General features: G+C 42.7%; 2 protein-coding genes across 12 annotated transcripts in view; one reads left to right on the top strand and one right to left on the bottom strand.

Moving 5' to 3' along the window:
• The window catches only part of PSIP1 (PC4 and SRSF1 interacting protein 1), a 34,997-nt gene extending 31,437 nt beyond the window's left edge, over positions 1-3,560 (bottom strand). The window contains exons 1-2 of the mRNA XM_031609949.2: positions 3,068-3,560; positions 2,036-2,112 (exon numbers count right to left, since the gene is read on the bottom strand). Of these exons, the coding sequence (XP_031465809.1) occupies positions 2,036-2,112; positions 3,068-3,139 (149 nt within the window). The 5' untranslated portion in view covers positions 3,140-3,560. The remainder of the gene's footprint in view (positions 1-2,035; positions 2,113-3,067) is intronic.
• A 1,153-nt stretch (positions 3,561-4,713) lies between these two features.
• CCDC171 (coiled-coil domain containing 171) overlaps positions 4,714-18,545 on the top strand; it is a 178,313-nt gene continuing 164,481 nt past the window's right edge. For 2 of the 11 annotated variants that reach the window (XM_090132585.1, XM_090132586.1), the window contains exons 1-4: positions 9,067-9,266; positions 10,155-10,326; positions 14,273-14,411; positions 17,033-17,207. In XM_090132585.1, the coding sequence (XP_089988711.1) occupies positions 9,185-9,266; positions 10,155-10,326; positions 14,273-14,411; positions 17,033-17,207 (568 nt within the window). In that variant the 5' untranslated portion in view covers positions 9,067-9,184. Of the gene's footprint in view, positions 5,009-6,426; positions 6,668-6,696; positions 9,018-9,059; positions 9,267-10,154; positions 10,327-14,272; positions 14,412-17,032; positions 17,208-18,545 lie in introns of those variants that run through there. The other 9 variants (XM_090132595.1, XM_090132594.1, XM_090132587.1 and 6 more) reach the window with 8 other exon arrangements.

Here is an 18,545-nt window from a genome sequence, read left to right as displayed (position 1 = left end):
GAACACACAAGGACTTTCTGTATGATTAAACTAGTTGTTTAGGTTTTCAGATACTTGCCATTACTTAGAGAAATATTTTATCATACGGTACAGAGTGCCTATGTTTACATACACGCGTAACTAACTGTGAAAAGCAAAGCAGAGAACAAGTGTACCAAACTGATATTCTCATTAAGTACAGAAAATTGTTCTATCTAACTGATTTCCAACAGATCACTAATTCACTGCTTACTGCTACAGACCTAAAGAAAACTAAGCAGGGAAACAGCATTCTCCACTTTCACCCAATTGGTTTCTTCCCACTGTTACCCACAGGTTATCTGCTGTAAGCAACAGTAAGTATGATCGAAAAGCTTGAGTTTCATCTATTACCATTCTGAGGAGCACTACATAAATCACATGCTTAAAGAACAATACAGTTCAGATAGTATGCTGCACAGTAAAGGGTGTTCTTGTACTTTGCAGATTGCCCTGAACATACACAGCCCAATGAAAATTAGGCTGCAGTAAAACTTTATCTTGTTAAGGATGAGTGAAAAGGAATTCTAAATTTGCCCATGCGAACTAGCAAAAGATTCCAAAGCCAAGTACAAGTCAGAAACATAACTGAAAATTAAAAGGTACCATGATGCTTCTCAAAATTTGCAGAGGCATTTCTAAAGCTTTAGACAATGAACTCTTCCTCCTTTACATTCAATCTAGGTCTGCCAACTTAGAAACAACTACTTTAAGTACAACATCAATCCAGAACTATATACATCAGCAAGGAAAATAAACTATACAATATTGCATTTTTTACTGCAAAAGCATCTTGGAAAAAGAACTAAGAATAAAGATAACCTACTGTACTGCTTAAATTTACCATTAAAATAAGTGTCTCATTAGGTAAAGAGACAGTATTCAAACAATGCAACTTTGAATCTTATTTCCAGGAAACTTTCCTCAACAGTGCAGAACTGCAACAGAACTTAGCAGTGGAATGCAGTCCCCTCAAAACAAATGTGCGACTGCAAAATGCTAGCATTGTTGGAAGCACCAACAAAAATTCCACTCCACTGGTCCTGCCTCAACTTGAGTATTATGTACAGTTTTGAGCACCATACTACAGAAATGACATTATTAGAGCATCTAAAGAAGATGGTGAAGGATACAGAGAGAAAGACGTCTGAGGAGCAGCTGAAGACTCTGTTTGTATGGCCCAGAGGAGGCCTACTCATAGTGGCCTACTGCTCCTCACAAGAGGAATAGATGAGATGAAGTACTGATCTTCTCTGTCTGATGATCATCAAAAGAACCTGAAGGAATGGCATGAAACTACAGTAGAGAAGGGTCAGGATGGTATTAGTGAAAGGTTCTTCACCAGAGAGTGGTTAAGCACTGAAACAGGCTCCCCAGGGAAGCAGTCACAGTACTGAGCTGCCAGAAATCAAGAAGCATCTGGACTACGCTAGACATAAGGTCTGAGCTTTGGGTGGTCCTGTGCTGAGCCAGGATTTGGAGCCAATGATCCTTGCGAGTCCCTCCCAACTCGGGATACTCTATGATATGTTCCCATTTTTCCTCAAGATCTTAAAAACAAATACAAGCACGAACGCCTCTGGGGGGGGGGAAAAAAAAAATGAAAACCAATGGAAAGGGCAATTTGCTTCTTCCTCAAGTTTTACCTGCTTCATTGTTGTCAGTGTTATTCCACTTCTTTTCAGAACAGATTTTCAACAATTTCTAAGTACATACAGAACTATAATTAAATGTCATTATAAGAGAAAGAAAAACTTAGTCATACCACTTCGGGTAGGATTTGTTTCTCTACTGAGAAGGAGAAAATACACGGTACAGTTACTGTCTACCATTTGTCTGAATAGCTTAAACAAACGTGAAAGTAACACATCCTGTCAGAAGAGATAAATTTAGGAGATGATACACTACTGAACACTGCAGTTTTACAATACACAACATTCAGATAAGTCATTAAGTCGCTGCTGAATGAAACATGACCCAATGAAAGAAACAGGGCCCTCAGGTATAAAGGACTTACGTCTCATGGGTGCCAAAAAAGAAAATAGGCATTTTATTTGTTGGAGGTTTTACTGCTCCATCAGGAACTTCATCCACCTAAGGAAAAGACAAACTGCAATTAAACTCAGGCAAAAGTTGATAACAGTCTAAAGGAAAATACTTAAAAATGCTAAGCATTTAAAAAAAAAAAAAAGAAACGACGCTACAGAGAAGTAAAGTAGGTCTTGAGGGCAGTATGTTAATAGTCAGTAAGAAGTGACAACACTTCTCATTTTACAGCAACACTTTCCATTTTTTTAAATTTTTTTTTGGTTGTTTGTTTTAAGGAGAGGCACGATGAGCTTGCTACAGGTACAAGCAACAATCCATCCAAAAAACAGTCTCTCTTTCAGCATAACGCACAGTAACACCTCCTACCTGTAAGCTAAGCTGATAACTTGTCCAGGAAAATAGTCACAAATTCTTAACCTGGCACCTTAGCTAAATGGTTCACGATTAGCCTAATTTACAAGTTCATGTCTATTAGCATGCCCTGGAGCAGCCACAGGACTTGCCATGGCACCTCCAAGGGAGCGGTGTGGAAGGGAGAAAGGACCGGACAACTCTGCACTTAAGTTCAGTTTCTCCTATAGGAAAAGCTACAGAAATACCTGACTTCAGTACTAAAGATTAACCCTACCACAACTTGGTATTCTCCTTTGGTAAAAAAACCAACAAAACAGCCGTTATTCGGGAACAGTAGCTCTGTATAATCGGGTCCTCGCGCAGCTCCAGTGTTTGTTATGCCACCACACAGAAGCCTACGTTTTGAAAATAAAGTTACGCAAATTGGGACGACCGGCGCTTGCTAGAGAGCTACGGCAGGGCGAGCGCGGGGCCTGCAGCGCGGCGGTGGTCGGCTCAGCCCGGGACACCGCACGGGGGGCGGGCGGCAGCGCGGCGGCAAAGCTCCCCGCAGGTGCCCGACAGCGCGGCGCGGGGTCGGCGGGACAAGGAGAGGCGGGGGGGAGGGGACGCATCCTCCGCGAAAGAAAGGGCCGAGGGGACTTACCCTGGCCGGCCAATGCGGATAACCTTTCATCTTGGCAAAGATGAGGTCCCCGGGTTTAAAATCTCGGCTCATGTCGTCTCACCGCCGTGCAGGCCGTCCGTCGCCTCGCCGCGAGCAGGGACCGGGCCGCGGGGAGGGCGCTCCGCGCGACAGCCCCGCTGCCGACACAAGCGTGCCGCGGGAGGATGCGGAGAGCGGGAAGCGGCGCCGCGCTCGCGAGGTCCCCGCGCCGAGCACCAACGGCCGATAACGCCGCCGCGGCACCGACGCCGCACGGGCCACGCGCGGATCCAGTCCCCGCCCTCACGGCTCGCGGCTCCCGCCACACGGCCGCACCGCCCGACCTCCGCGAAGGCGCGCAGCCGCCGAAGCGGGCGCAGGCCAGGCTCTGCCTCTCGTTCGCGGCGCTCTAGCGCCTCGCTCCCCCCTGCGCCGGCGCCCGCCCCGCAGCCCACCTCCACCCGCAGCCGGCGCCGCCGCGCTCCTCTTCCTCCCGCCCGGCGCGGCGGTACCACCTGCGCGGCGCGGCGGGGGGCGGGCACCGCGCGGCGCGGCCGGGGGGGCGGCTGCCGGGCTCCTCGCGCCCGCCCGCCCGAGAGGCGGTGGCGGCAGCCGCTGGGAGAGCGCCGTCCGCGCGCCCCGGGGAGACGAGGGAGTCGCGGGTCCGCTCCGTCCCGTCCCGTACCCCCCTCGGCGCTGCGAGTGGCTCGTTCCTGCGCTCGCTGGGGGCGGGGCCGTCGCGGCGCCGCCGGGCGGGGGAGGAGGGAACGGCGGTGCGGTCTTGCGGCTGTAGCGGCGGGAAGGGATGGGGAGGGAGGGCGGCGAGGTCGCGCTCCTCCAGCGGCCGCCGCAGCTCGCCCCGCAGCGCTCGGGCTCCCGGACCCCCGCTTAAGGTCCACCGACTCGTCCTCGGGCTCTGCCCGGCCGATAACTTCGCCCATTCACAAGCGAGGAGCAGTTAATTATCGCCGTCCTCGTCTGAGTAATGGAAACGTGGTTGTCCCAAATGCGCCTTTTGTGTTTGTCACCGTGCAAAGCCGCTACAGCACGCCGCTTCCTGGCGGTTCGCAGCCCTCATCTGCCAGGCCCGGAGCTGTCGGCTCTCCCCAGCGCACCCGCGGCTTCCTCCGGCCGCGCCCGGCTTGTTTGCCTGTCAGCACCAAACGGTCCTCTCACACCGTTTCAGCCACCGCCGAATCAGCTCATTAAATAGATTCTTCCTCGCTGTCGGTCTAGTTGGGTCTGGCCCTTCTCTGTATTCAGAGTTACGAGGCCCGTCAGCTCACGTGTGCGTTTGACTCTACCTTGCGGTCACGCTCAGCGAGTCACAGTTCAGCACGCTGGTGCTGATGGGCTGCCAGAGCTGGGGGGGATGGGTTGCATGGAACAGGTAGCACATGCCGTGACTTTTCAGTCTTTCCATGATTACGCTAACGCTGTCAGACATAGCCATTTTGTGCCACCCGCGATACAAGACCTGAGGCGCAGCTGTACAGGCTAGGTTCCTGCTGGCTCTGCCCCATCTCATTGGTGCGGGAGGGGAAGTCCTCTTGAGAAGAGCTGTCATCCTGCTTTTAGTTTTGTTACTGAAACAAAACTGAGACAAAAAAAAAAAAAAAAAAAAAAAAAAAAAAAAAAAGACTGCAGCTGCTACTGAGGAAGTCCTGCTGTGTTCTAGGCTCTCCTGGTTTATTCAGAAAGGTCAATTACAAAAGTTAACAGCAGAACTTCACTCCTACTCAGTTGAGCAGATAGAAACTGTAGTTTTCCAGTGGCTTAGAGGAGTCAAATTTGGTTGATTTTCTTGATTGCTTTATCTCTGTCCCACAGAGCTGGACAAGAGTTTATCAGAAAATAAAAGACAATCAACACACCTGACAGAGAAACTCCTCCTCTGGGAAAATAGGTGATTGTATGGGGCAGCAGCTGTTTACAAACAAGGTAGGCTGTACATCTGGAATTGTTTAGCTGAAGATAAAAGTATAGACACAAAATTGCATCTGCCTTGGTAGCTACAGAATTATTTGGTTTGGTGCTTCGACTCATGCATATTTCAGCAGTAGTTAAAGTTTACTATTTTTTCCTAAGTTATAAAGTGTTGGATACTGAAGAAAAAATAAATGCATATATTAGTATTTTACTACGCAGGAGCAGACAATCTGCAGAAATTCCCTTGGCTCAGTCATTGTTCTGTTTAGTCATATAATTATGTTCATCTTCCATATCAGATTAAACAAGTTCACATCTTAGTTTTCAGGCAATGTTTTCAGAATTTGTTTTAGATATTCCAATTTTCTAAGCTTTTGGAAAGAATCTTTTGAATCTGTCAATTCTGAGGAATCAGAAGCCTTCCTCTGTGTGTTTCATTCAGTGATTTTATTTTGGATGACAGATGGGCTGCTGAAAATATTTTGATTTTTCCTAATTAAAAAGCAACTCAAGATGACTTGAATGTGAGAAAGAACTTCAGAGGGTGACAAAACACTGAAACAAGCTGTGCAGTCTCCTCCTTTGGAGATACTCATAACCTGTCTAGGGAACCTGCTGTAGCAGGGGTGGACTAGATGATCCCCAGAGCTCCCTCTGAAACCCTAGGATTGTGTTATTCTGGCTTCCTCTATAAGTAAGGTGTTCTTCAAAAGAGTCTACTGAGACTATTGCATTTTTAAAAAGAAAATAAATACAGTGTTAAGAGCGAAACAAAAAGTTTCCGCAACATTTTGCCAGTGATCAGGCTCATTAGTACATTGTTAAGTACATAGACTGAAGCTAAACTTCAAATACAGACTAGTGTGTTGAATAAACAGAAGACTGCAGACAAATTGTTCAAAACAACTTACAATAACAAAATACGTATATTTTGCATTGAAGATAGTGTGTTGGAAGACAGTAGCATACCATACCGATGCTATTAGACTTTAAGAAGAGGATCACCAATTTTTAGCAAATGGTTTCGTTTTGAAAGATAGAATCTGTGGCTCCTCCACCAGACCTGCTACCTGCTAAAGTAAGAAGTTAGTACCCTGGTAGGTGATAAATTACTGCAAGCTATGAATAAACTTCAGAGGTGAAAAACAGTTCAGTTCTCCTTCTGAACAGTGGCATTTCTTGAGCTTGTAGTTTGAATCATCGGTTTAAAACATTGCTTCCAAATGATTTCCTGCAAGTGTCGGTTTGCAGCTTTGCAAAGCAGCAGGCTGGCATCCTGCCTGCAAGTGAAGCAGGTTGTTGCTCCCTGTTCTGCTAAGGTCAGAATTATGTTGATGTATTTATTCTCTTCCTTTTTCCAGAATGTCAAACACTTAAATCCAACAGACTGAGTTAAAGAAAGATTAAGACTCAATTCTGTTCTCTTCCAGCTGTTGCATCCACCTTAAGCAGTCACACCAAATCTGGAGACTGGGTTACCAGACCAAATGCAACCCAAATCTTCAGAATAGATGATGCAGCACAGCTCCCTGTAATGCTAAGAGAGCACACAATACTGGTGATGGGACTGATCAGTCCTGTGTTTCCAGTACTGAAGAAACATGGCACCCATACAGCTCTGCAGAGCTGGCTGGAACCTCGTACAGCTCATCTTCGTGGATCTCTACACAGGTACTTAAGATTAATATAGACAACAGTAAAGTGATGGAATCCCTTCTGTAACAATTGTAATGAGGATAACTGTGTTTATAAGCCCATTCTGTGTCCTATCCATTGGTCTATGTAGTTTCTTCAGTGACATGTTCTAAACTGTGACTGTGGGAAGTTTATGGACTGGGGGAAGACATTCTGCCTACTTGGAAGGAATACAGGAGTGCTGTACTAGGACTTCCTGAAACAAGGAAGGCTTTAGCCCACATGGAATCAAATCTGCTAAGGGAGGTTGAAATAAAGACTAGGGAGAAGGTGGGTCTGCACTGAATGAGGTGAGTGCCCTGGTAATGCAGGATTCCAAGAAGGTGGAGCTACTGAATGCCTTTTTTCTTCAATGTTTACTGCTAAGACTGCACCTCAGGAATCCCAGACTCCGGAGATAAGAGAGAGAGTGTGAGGAAGAGAAGAATTCCCCTTGGTGGAAGAAGATCAGAGATTATCTAGGCAAACTGTATGCACACAAATCCATGGGCCCTGACAGGATGCACCCATGCATACTGATGGAGCAAGCAAAAGTGATGGAGTGGTTCCACTCTCTATCATCTCTGAAAGTCATGGGGAACAGGAGAGGTGCTTGAGGACTGGAAGAATGCCTGTCACTCCAGTCCTCTAAACGGGCAGGAAGAAGGACCTGGGAAACTACAGCCCAGTCAGCCTCACCTTCATTCCTGGGAAGGTGATGGAACAACTTATTTTGGATGCTATCTCCAAGCAAGTGGAAGAAAAGAGAATTATCAGGAGCAGTCATTATGTATTCACCAAAAGGAAATCATACTTGACCAATCTGGTGGTTTGCTAGAACATCATGAAAAGGAGTTCTGTGGAGCACCTAGTTGTCCTGGTGGACACAGGTTGACCATGAGTGATCAGTTTGCTCTGGTAGCCAAGATGGTCAGTGATATCTTAAAAGGAACGTGGCCAGCAAATTGAGGGAGCCCATTCTATGCCCTATCCACTGATCTATGTTGCCTCTTCAGCGACTTGTTCTGAGGCCACATCGGGAGTACTGTGTCTGTTCCTGGGCTCGTCCATTCAAGACAGGGAGCTACTGAAGAGAGTCCAGCAAAGGGCTACAAATTTCCTCTTCTGAGGAAATACTGAGAGACCTGCATCTGTTCAACATCTGACTGTCTCCCACGGCATTCTTCTGGAGAAGCTGGCAGCTCATGTGTACTGTTCACTGGTGACAAACTGGCTGCATGGTCGAGCCCAGAGAGTGGTGGTGAATTAAGTTAAATCCAGCTGGCAACTGTCACTAGTGGTTCTCCTCTGGGGTTATTTCTAGGGCCAGTCCTGTTTGGTATCTTCATTGGAAATCCGGACAATGTCAAGCTGCAACCTGAATCAGCACCCAGTAAGATGGTTTAGTGGGAGTGGTGGTTATGGGTTGATGGTTGGACTAGATGATCTTCGGGCTTTTTTTCCAACTTTAATGATTACTTGATTCTAAGACTCTGGAGAAGACTGAGAGTGGATCTTAGCAACACACACAAATATCTGAAGGGAGGGTTTCAAGAGGATGGGACTAGGATTTTTTTAGAGACAGAACCAGGGGCAACAGGCATTAAATGGAGCACAGAAAGTTCCACACAAACATGAGGAAAATTGTGACTGTGACAGCTTGTGCTGTGTATTCTCAAATAATCTGCCCATATTTGGATTGTTTTTCGAGAATAACTTGGTCTTCGGCGGATTATGTACTTCATTCAGACTGTCTGGTAATCTGTGGACATCGTGATACATTTTTCATAGAATTCTTGTTTTCTTCAGATGCAGATCAACATTCTGTTAGAGGACTGAGGAATGGGAGAGCTCCGATACAATCCCGCTCAGCGGGACACAGACTTCCCCGGGTCCGTGGAAATTCCAATCACATAAATAGGGAAATAAAATATATCCAAAGCACTTTTGTAATTCCTTGCTACCAGAGCAAGCTTGTAAGTGGCTACACGTTAAGACTTTGGGAGCAAGGAATTAGGAAGGTGCTTTAGCTGTGCATTACTTCGCCACTTTACGTTCGTCCGCCCCGGCGGGAAGCGGGCACTGCAAACGCGCCGCAGGCAGCGCCCGACCCGCCCGAGGGCGGCGGCGCCGCGAGCTCGAGGGGGGAGCATGCGCGGCTCCCTCCCGCCTCGCGCCGGCGGTGCCCGGGCACAGCGTTTCCACGCACTGCGTTCCAGACTCGGGCGGAGCTGCCGCAACAGGAAGCGGCAATCGGAGAGTCCCGGCGCGCGGGCGCGTGGGGCGGGGTGGGGCCGCGTTCTTCTTGCCGGACTCTAACGGCCGAGCGGCCCGGAGGGGTGCGAGGGTACGAGATGAGCTAGGACGGGCCGGATCGGGTGCGGTGGAACAGGGCGGTGAGGCGCCGCTCCGGGCTGGCGGTCAGCTCGGCGGCGGCCGGCCTGGAGGCGGGCGGGAGAGCGGGCGGCGGCCACGCTGCCGGGACGCCTCGCGTGGCGGTCGCGGGCGGCCGAAATGTCGCTCCTTTGTGGCGTTTCTTGTTGGCTTCCAGCCCGTCTCGGTGAGGGTCTGTCGGCCACGGCCTGCTGGAGCTGTGGTACGGACGCGCGTGTCGGCGGGGAAACGCTGTTAGCGTGGGCAGCCACAGAGGAGTGCCTCGGTGCCGGGGAGCTGAACTGCCTTGGAGTTCCTTGCCTCGTTAACCTGAGCGCTGAATGTTGTGTGTTCGTCCTGTGAGCTCGCCTTAACTGATTTAAAGAGCTCATAGATTATGAGTTTGCTACTCAACCTGAAGTAAATATATATAGATGGATAGGTACACATGTGTTACACATGTATACAGATGTATGTATACACAGTGTGTGTCATAAAAATGCAATTGATACAGATTTTTTTTTTTCTATTGCTGATACTGAATTACGAAATTTCTAGTAAAAAGGATCTGGGTTACAGCTTGGTTCTCCTTTGTGCTCTCTGATATTGCTGATGCATCTCATGCAGGAGAAATACTGTTGAGTAGGAAGTACCGGATCTATGAAATAGAAGGCTGGTTGTGTTGCTCTGCACTGACACTTGATTATTGACTTACTTAAAGAAAAAAAAAAAAAGAAAGTGAAAAGCAACCAGACAAACCTCCAAAACAAAGCCCAACAAAACACAGTGTTAATCTCCCCTAGAATGATTTTGAAGAGAAATCAAGTTTGCGATCCTCTTAAGAGTGAAGGCTGTCGTGACGGATACAATCTGTGCAGACAATGCATTTTGTTGCATCTATCTGAAAACTGATAGCAGATTTTCTACAATTTTTTTTTAATCTAAACCTTTCAGGCTCAGAGAACTAACAGTGCAGATGTTTACTGAACAAAACAGTTGTCAAATTACAATTGATGGTAATTGTTCAGATGGTGCTGCAGTAATGCTGTTCATTAAAGTGTTTTAACAAATTATGTCACCAAGTAAACTAAACTATGTCTCTGTGTTACAGGTTTTAATGCCTTTATTTTATGGAAAAGAGGGAACTTTGAAGCGTCTCAACTTAAAACATTTATTGTTGAAGATGATCTTAATTCCACGGAGCTCATAGACTTAAAAAGCCACATGACTGACATAATGAATTTGTCTTCTCCAGTCAGCCATGTTGACCATGAAGCTAAACAGTAAGTTTTACGTCTGAATCTTAGTCTGGTACTATGGCTCAGCTTTCTGTAGTTAACATTCTAGATCCCTGAGACTGTATAAGTCAGAAGAAGCAGATATGATGCATTAAAGCTGTCATACTGTTATAGTCATTATATGAGAAGGTTTATTTGTCTAAAGAGATTTGTAATGGCCATCTGATGTACAGGAATTCTTATGTCATAGCGGAAGACATAACTTACATAGAAAGGAAGTTCCTGTCTCCTGTTTGGGATGCTGATGTGAAATGCCAGAATTATTCTGTATTAATTGAGGTTTTAGAGGTTGGGTTTAAGTCTTGCTCATGGATAGACAGAAAGAAAAAAATCCTTGAATATAAACTTGAGTTAGGCAGTCAGACTGTGGACCACTCCCTCAGATAGGTGAGTTTTGAGGATTGAATTGATAAGTGGAACATAAGACAAATTCTCACTGTTAAAGTTCCCATATGCTGTCTGCTACACGTAGATGGAAGGATGGTGAGAAACCTTCTTCTGTCATGTTCTTTGTCCATTGTAACTAGCCGGCTTAGTAAATGAGTAGGAGCTTAAAGCTTTTGAGTTAGGGGGGCACTTTACAGGGTAGAACTCAAAAGTTGTTTCGCTTCTGTTACTAAGAAACTGCAAAATACTTCTAAAGGCAGTGCCTTTGATAAAAGTTGTAGTTGATAAAATACATGTTTTTTTGTTCAAAAGCAGTTACTAATGAACTATTAATAAAAGACAGTAGAAACAAAAAGCTTTCTCTGAATTCTTGTTAGGTTGCAAATCATATGTACTGTAACACTTTCTAGGGATTTTGTGTGATTTTTGTTTTTGATTTAAGCTTCCCTCAGCTTTATATTGTAACACCTCTGGACTTCGTCTGAATATGAAAGGAAGAATCTCACAGAATTATAAAGGTTGGAAGGGTCCTCTTCAGATTTATGTCCAACCCTGCCCTTGCTAAAAGCAGGTTCCCTATGGCAGGTCACATGGGAAAGTATCCAGTCAGTCTAGAATATCTCCAGAGAGGGAGACTCCACAACTAGGGATCTCTGAGCAGCTCATTTCAGTACTTTGTCACTCTTACAGTAAAGAAGTTCTTCCTTTTTGATTTTATGCTGAGAACAAAAATAGTGTTTTCAACTCTGTATTATTAGTTTTTCAGTAATGTCATTGTGAGCTTTAGAAGCTATGCAGAAAATACTATTCAAAAAAAGGACATACTGCTGCTTTTTCAGTAGTCACCCTTTCATATTAATGATCCAAAGCCAACATACAATTTCTGGATTGTCTCCAGTATCTTACTTCTTGTGTTTGCTCTTTTTCTACTGATTCCAATGTTTATAATATTAATCACACAAAGCCACACGTTTATTTCATAGTTTCCTCCGTTGTGCTTTTTTTCTGTTTATTTCCCTGGTCAATTAGTACATAATTAGCAGGTTTTAAGAGGCAAAATAATGCTGGTGCAAACCATGACTCCTGCCCTCCCCAGCCCCAAAACTTAACAAAATCTTTAATTCTTCCCATACCTGTTGCTGATTTGAAGGCTGGGGAGAGTGGACAGAGAGGCACTTTAGATTATTTTTTTTCCAGTCTAGCCTATGCTTTGCTAACTTTGAAACCTGGCCTTTTTATAGCTGTATTTTGTTGAGACTGGTCCTTGTTTCATCTCTGAATAAGGCTATCTACCTTTCTTTCTTCTATCTTTTTTACAGCTGTGGGGAGGGGGTTGCGAAGGAGAAGTCTCTGGACATTTATATGATGTCCACAAACAAGCTCTTACACAGCTTCTGGAAGCGCACAGTATTCAGATCTCTTGTTTCCTGCTTGATCTACCACTCCTTCTTGCTGCCCTAGCTAAGAGTTATTTAAAATAACAGTAATTCTTTCTTCCACCTTACCAAAAAGCTAGCAATGTGCCTGGCATTTTCTCTAAGTACATGCAGGCTTTAATGGTCCTGATCTCCTGCATTTATTAAGCGTACAAAATATGTTAAAGAAATGGCACCATGTGGAACAACTACTGTAACACAGAGTTATTTTTATTTCATAGGTGTCATGGTTTTATGATTTTTGGTTATTGGTATTCCACATCATAATATCATGTAGTGCACTGGGAGTTAAAGAGTTAATGCTCCAGGTCTGGGTACCTGTCCCAGAAGAGAAGAAGAACTACATACCCCAGAGGTCTGTTTGCTGTTCTGTTGCTGTTTCCACTCTGAAGGAAAGATAATAACTGTTTGTTAATCTGTTGCCCTCCCAGCTCATCTCTGCTCCCAGTCATCTCACCTGCCTCAGCATTAGAGTAAAGCCTGTAGTTTTTGGACATTTTCTCTCATTTAACTTGATTTATTAGCTCCAATTCTAATTATATTGTATCATAGTGTGTTATCTTGTATCCCGATATCTTATTTAGTAAATTAGTTTGTTTCTCCTCAGATTGTTGCTGCTGTTTTGTTTTTAGTCCCATCTCTTTACCTTTTTCCTCTTTTTCCCTTTTCCCTTCCCAGGCTATGGGTCTGTGGGGCACTCCCCCATCCTTCCTCCCCCACTAGTCACAGAATAGGGCCAAACCAGCCTGTAACCCATTGACATTAACTTTGTCTTGTTTTAAAGTGAAAATAGACTTAACTTACTTAAGTGTTTATATAATTTATATTGATATATAAAGTGGAAACAGACTTACTAATTGTATGATAAAATATCTTTGGACATGTGCTAAAAAATAAAATGTCATCCTCTTTTTAGTGATGCCACTGCAGTTAATAGTTAAAAAGTTATGTTAAGTTCCCTGGCTTTCATAGCATTCTTGTCTTTTGAAAAAAAAATTTCAGATACATGTATTAACACATACAGTTCTCGTTCACAGAAAATAATCTAGTATAAAAACTTAGACTCTTGGTTAAAAAAAAACAAAAGTCCTTAAAAAAAAAAAACAAACCCTTACCAACAAATAATTAAATAGTAATAAATTCTGTTACTTCTGTAATTAATATTTAGGACTCATTAGATGAAGATAAACATTCTATTGTTTTTAAGTCTGTTGGAAACTGACTATTTTGTGGTTAATTTGGTCATGTTTCTTTGGGCTGTATGTTTCTTGGTGATCCTGAACTTCTGCTTTAATGTGGAGCAGCTAATGTCAATTTTTTTTACATGTGTGAGTGCAAAAAATGATTTTTAACACTTGAAGTAACTTAAAGTATGGCCAACTTGAATAGCAGTAATTGCATGTGAGATTATCAAACAAGTTAATTAAATTATCATTTTTATACTAAATTTCTACTCTACGTATAAGTGCTTGTTTTTTTAATTTTATTATTATTTGTGGTCTGCAAGGATCTATCTTACTAGTTTTAGTTTCATTTTTAATTGAGATTCTAACTGAAATGATTGTGCTGGGAATTTTAAAGAAGTAGACCTTGAATTTGTATTGTTCATAATCAATTGCTTATATATGTAAAGTGTATACCTATGTGATAAACATGTAAAGATTATTTTCATTCCAAAGGTCTGCATTTGTTCTACGGCAGAGGTGGTCTTGAGATAGTAACTCATGTGTTTGTGTTTTTTTTTAAAAGAGCCTTACTGCAGGAGACAAAAGAGAGGTGTAATGATGTATTGAAGCTGTCCTGAAAGCTTATTGAACTGAAATAGGAAAATAAAAAATAGTAAAATAATGATTACTTTAACATCAACTCTCGGAAATGCAGCCAGTGTCTCTCTTCTCAGTGCCTATTGCTACATCCTATATCTTACATGAGCAGTTACATCTAACTCTTTTTTCTAAAAATAATAGTTAGGTAGCAAATACACGGCATAATTTTACGTAAGTGAATGCTTTGCATTTTTTTTTCCTCAGAATCTAGTCATTTAAAGAAGGGAATGTTAAAATTTATAAGTACTATTCATGTATTTTGGAAATATTCATACTTTGCAGCTTATGTAGTGCCAAGAGTGGGTCACAGTCAGTACGGAATAGCAGTGCATCAGAGTTGGACATTGCTGAAGATCTGAAAAGGAAACTCTGTCAAGCCAAGGAAGAAAAAGTAGACATCATCATTAAACACAATCAAGAAGTAAGTTCTTTTCGTTCTCTTTTATTTTACTCCTGTAAGAAGTGTAAATGTGTTCATTAAGATTTTCTTATATGATCTGTCAAAAATGCTGTCACTAGCCAAAAGAGAAAAGCAACATCAAAGATATCACAGTACAGAACTCTTACAGCTATTCATACGGACTGATAGCAGCTGTACTGTCTTTGCTAATAATTGAAGTCACTTCAGGGAAAGTACTTGCCTCTACCAGTATCTTGTTAGACAGAATTGCTCAATGGCACAAATAGATACAAATCATAGCTTGTTTATCCTGATGAAGGGGCTGTATTTAGTTTTACCTGTGTGTGTGTATGTGTATATATATATACATAAAATATCTATTTTATATATATATATATTTTTTGCCAGAATATTAGGGCATTGTTTTAATTCTGCAGAATTCATAAATTCAAAGCCTTTTTGTGTGTGTGTGCATCACATCCAGATGGGGTATCTTTTAATGGTCTTGCAATGTCTTATCTTAGTTCAGATTTGTAATTTTGCATAATTTATTGCAAAAGCACAAATATCATGACATTTGTCAAAAACTCTCCCTAATGAATCACAGAATCACAGAACTGTAGGGGCTGGAAGGGACCTCCAGAGATCATCGAGTCCAACCCCCCTGCCAAAGCAGGTTCCCTACACCAGATCGCACAAGTAGGCATCCAGGCGGGTCTTGAATATCTCCAGAGAAGGAGACTCCACCACCTCCCTGGGCAGCCTGTTCCAGTGCTCCGTCACCCTCACCGTAAAGAAGTTCTTGCGCACATTTGTGCGGAACTTCCTATGCTGCAGTTTTCGGCCATTTCCCCTTGTCCTGTCTCCACATACCGCTGAAAAGAGTCTGGCCTCGCCACTCTGCCCCCCACACCTTAGATATTTATAGACCTGGATCAGGTCCCCTCTCAGTCTTCTCAAGGCTAAACAGACCCAGCTCACTCAGCCTTTCCCCATAGGAGAGACGCTCCAGGCCCTTCACCATCTTTGTGGCTCTCCGCTGGACTCTTTCCAAGAGATCCCTGTCTTTTTTGTACTGGGGAGCCCAGAACTGGACACAGTACTCCAGATGAGGCCTTACCAGGGCAGAGTAGAGGGGGAGGATCACCTCCCTCGACCTGCTGGCCACACTCTTTTTAATGCACCCCAGAATGCCATTGGCCCTCTTGGCCACAAGTGCACACTGCTGAATGAAGACTCCATGTGTAGGGAAATACTTAGAATAATGAAGATACCAACTTAAAGATTTTTCCTCGTGATGCTGTGACAAATTAGTATTGAAGTATTAAGAACTAATCTATTTTAATTTGCATATCCATTTTTTTGCACTCACATACGTAAGGGAGAATGAGCACTGAGTACAGCTGTATCAGTAATCAATTTGGACTTTTTGCTATTGGAATATTTACCACTCTTGCTAAAGCCAATATGATGGGTGATGTGTTGCTTTAGACTTGTGCTTGTGCAGAGAAATTACCTCTCTGGATAGCAGTTCTAGTCTTAAGAGTTTGCTATGGGTGGTTGGTGCAGTTACTCATTCATTTTTGGTGCTAAATCTGGTCATTACGCCAAACTTGCTTTTTACATCTGTTCATTATTGGAGTCTGCATGCAACTTAAGAGATGCCTCTGTCTTGTTGGTCTTGTATGGCATTCTCTTCCTGCTGTCCCATTGGCTGTGGGTTTGTTCCGTAAAAATGGGTCCCAGGAGTTATCTAAATTTGAACAGTAACCTTTTAAGTTCAGAATAAACTTAGTGTGTGCAACAAAATTCATGTGCTGTGTTATGTTGTACTGGAACCACAAAGTTGGATTACTTTTCAAGCAGTTGAACTACCTGGGATACTTTTGTGCCAGATGATTACAGATAATGGAAGTGCTCAAGTTAGCTACAACCACTGTTATTGAAGTCAAACTCTGTTGATGTTCTGAAGAGATCTGTATTTACTCTCCACCTTCTTGTAATGAAATAGCTTGGATTTTATTTTCTAGACACAGGTTTTAGTAGCGATGACTGGTCTGCATTCCTTAATTGAGAGGAAATTACTTTTTAAAGGATTTTTCATTCTTAGTTTTTCAAATTTAGCTGCATTCTGCTTGACTGAATAATTATATTGGACTAAACTTTGTTCATACTGCACGCCTGTCAGTTATTAGATGTCTGATAGTCATGAAGGATACTGGACTGTCTTTTAAGTGTTAAATTTGGAGAAAATTAATATAAATTCGCTAGTTGAACACAGTGTTCTGGTTGCTGCAGTTTTTGCCTTTGAGGTCCAGGAAGATGATAATACTACAGCTTTTATTATCTTATGGTAGAACAGTTTTGGTAAATGGAAGGAGTATTTTTGGAATACCAGAACTCAGTCTAGAAATATGAATAGTTTGGCTATATAAAACAACAGGAATAATCAGTACTCATTTACACAAATTTTGTCTTTTGCAGTAGATTAGATTTTAAGTTCAGATATGTGTGAATGAGTAGGTATCTGCAAACGCGATTGAAGCTCGCTTTCTAAAATATTCCTTAGATGTATTTCTGTAATATGCTGCTTCTTTAAGAGAGCATTCTTGCCAGTTTTCTGAAACAAATTTATTTTGTAGCTGCGTGACTATGAAATCCAGATTGTCAAATTACGGTCTGAATTTGAGAAAGGAGAGGCAATTCGACAAAGTCTGGAGTATGCATTGGCAATTGCCAAAAAAGATGCTCGTTTGAGAATATGTACTGTAGAAGAAGAGTTAAATGATGCAAGAAACAAGCTTGCAGAGCTGCAAGGTAAGTTTGAAAAGAGTAAATGCTGAAAAATGGTAAAGTCTCTTTCAGGTCAAGAAGGAAACTGAGTTCCAGTAGGTTAATTAAGTTCCCCACTTATTGCTGTATTTTTTTTTTTGATCTCTTTTCCATTTCTTAGCCATCTGTTTTTGTAAACTCTTACGCTTGGTGGCTCATGCATGAGTTAAAATTAAACTCTTAAGTCTGTCATTTTGTTTTTTTTTCCTTTTCTCTCCACACATTCTGTTGTTCCCTCTTTAACTGCTGTCCTTGTTCAGAATTTTAATCATGATTAATCCACGTTTAACTGAACAGTAGTGCAGAGCAGTTCTTCGTTCCCTTTAAAAAAAGAAGTATTACTCTCCATTTGTACTATTTCCAACAACTTATTTTTCTAACATTTCTTTTGTATTTCACCTCTTCAAAAGCATCATTTTCATCATTCTTGTCTAGTTCCCATTCTTCCTCCTTGCTTCACTTTTTATGGGTAATATATATATGTTGCAAAGTTAATCTGTTCTGTGGGAATATGACAGTAGTCATAGACTAGCAGGAAAAAAATGTCTAGATAAAAATCGGCCACTTACTGCTAGTCTAGTAGCTAGTCTACATTAAGAAACTCTTTATTTCCTTCATTCTTCTCAACAGTGTATGTGAAAATTTCTCATTCTTATCTCACTTAGAGGTCAATTTCTACTTACCGAAGTAAATATAATACCTTATAATCTAGTAGAGGAAGTGTATTTGAGTTTGAATTGTGGATTTTTTTTAGTGAGGAGTTCGGGGTGCTTCTTATGTAGAACTTGTCTTCCACGTCTCTTTAGAGACTTGGAAATGCTTGAAAGTGCCAGGTGTTTCTAAGATAATTGGAAAACTGCATTTTTAAATCCTTTGGAGAATAAAAGATGTAGCAAAACATTCTTTGGGAATTTCAAGCCTGAACTGTTGTTTTCTTACTTAAAGGAGACTATCTTTAGATGCTCATTTTGCGAGTTTACATGTCAGTTTTGAGTCTGTTCTGATTTAGATGTGAGTAGTAGGTGTTTGTACACTTAAACATACTTAAAATCTCATTTTGTAATATCCTGTGATGCAGAAAAATCTGTGTTTATTGGCAGCTCCATTATGTAACTGGCAGTGGGTGGTGGGCACAGGTCCATGGCTGAACCTTACAGGAGATCAGTTGTAGTTAGCCCCACGCAGTGAACCCACCCACCCACTGTAACAGTGTGCCCGCAAGTGAGCCTTTGGCACCTCTAGAAACATAGATCAGAAAGGGTGGTAAATTGTAAGAGGGAGCAAACAAACAGACAGAAAGTGCCAGAACAGGAGGAGAGAAAT

Source organism: Phasianus colchicus, chromosome Z, assembly GCF_987193195.1.
Source record: "Phasianus colchicus chromosome Z, bPhaCol1.hap1.1, whole genome shotgun sequence".
NCBI lineage: Eukaryota > Metazoa > Chordata > Aves > Galliformes > Phasianidae > Phasianus > Phasianus colchicus.
The sequence above is the reverse complement of the archived record's forward strand: the minus strand, read 5'-3'. Positions and strand labels throughout refer to the sequence as shown.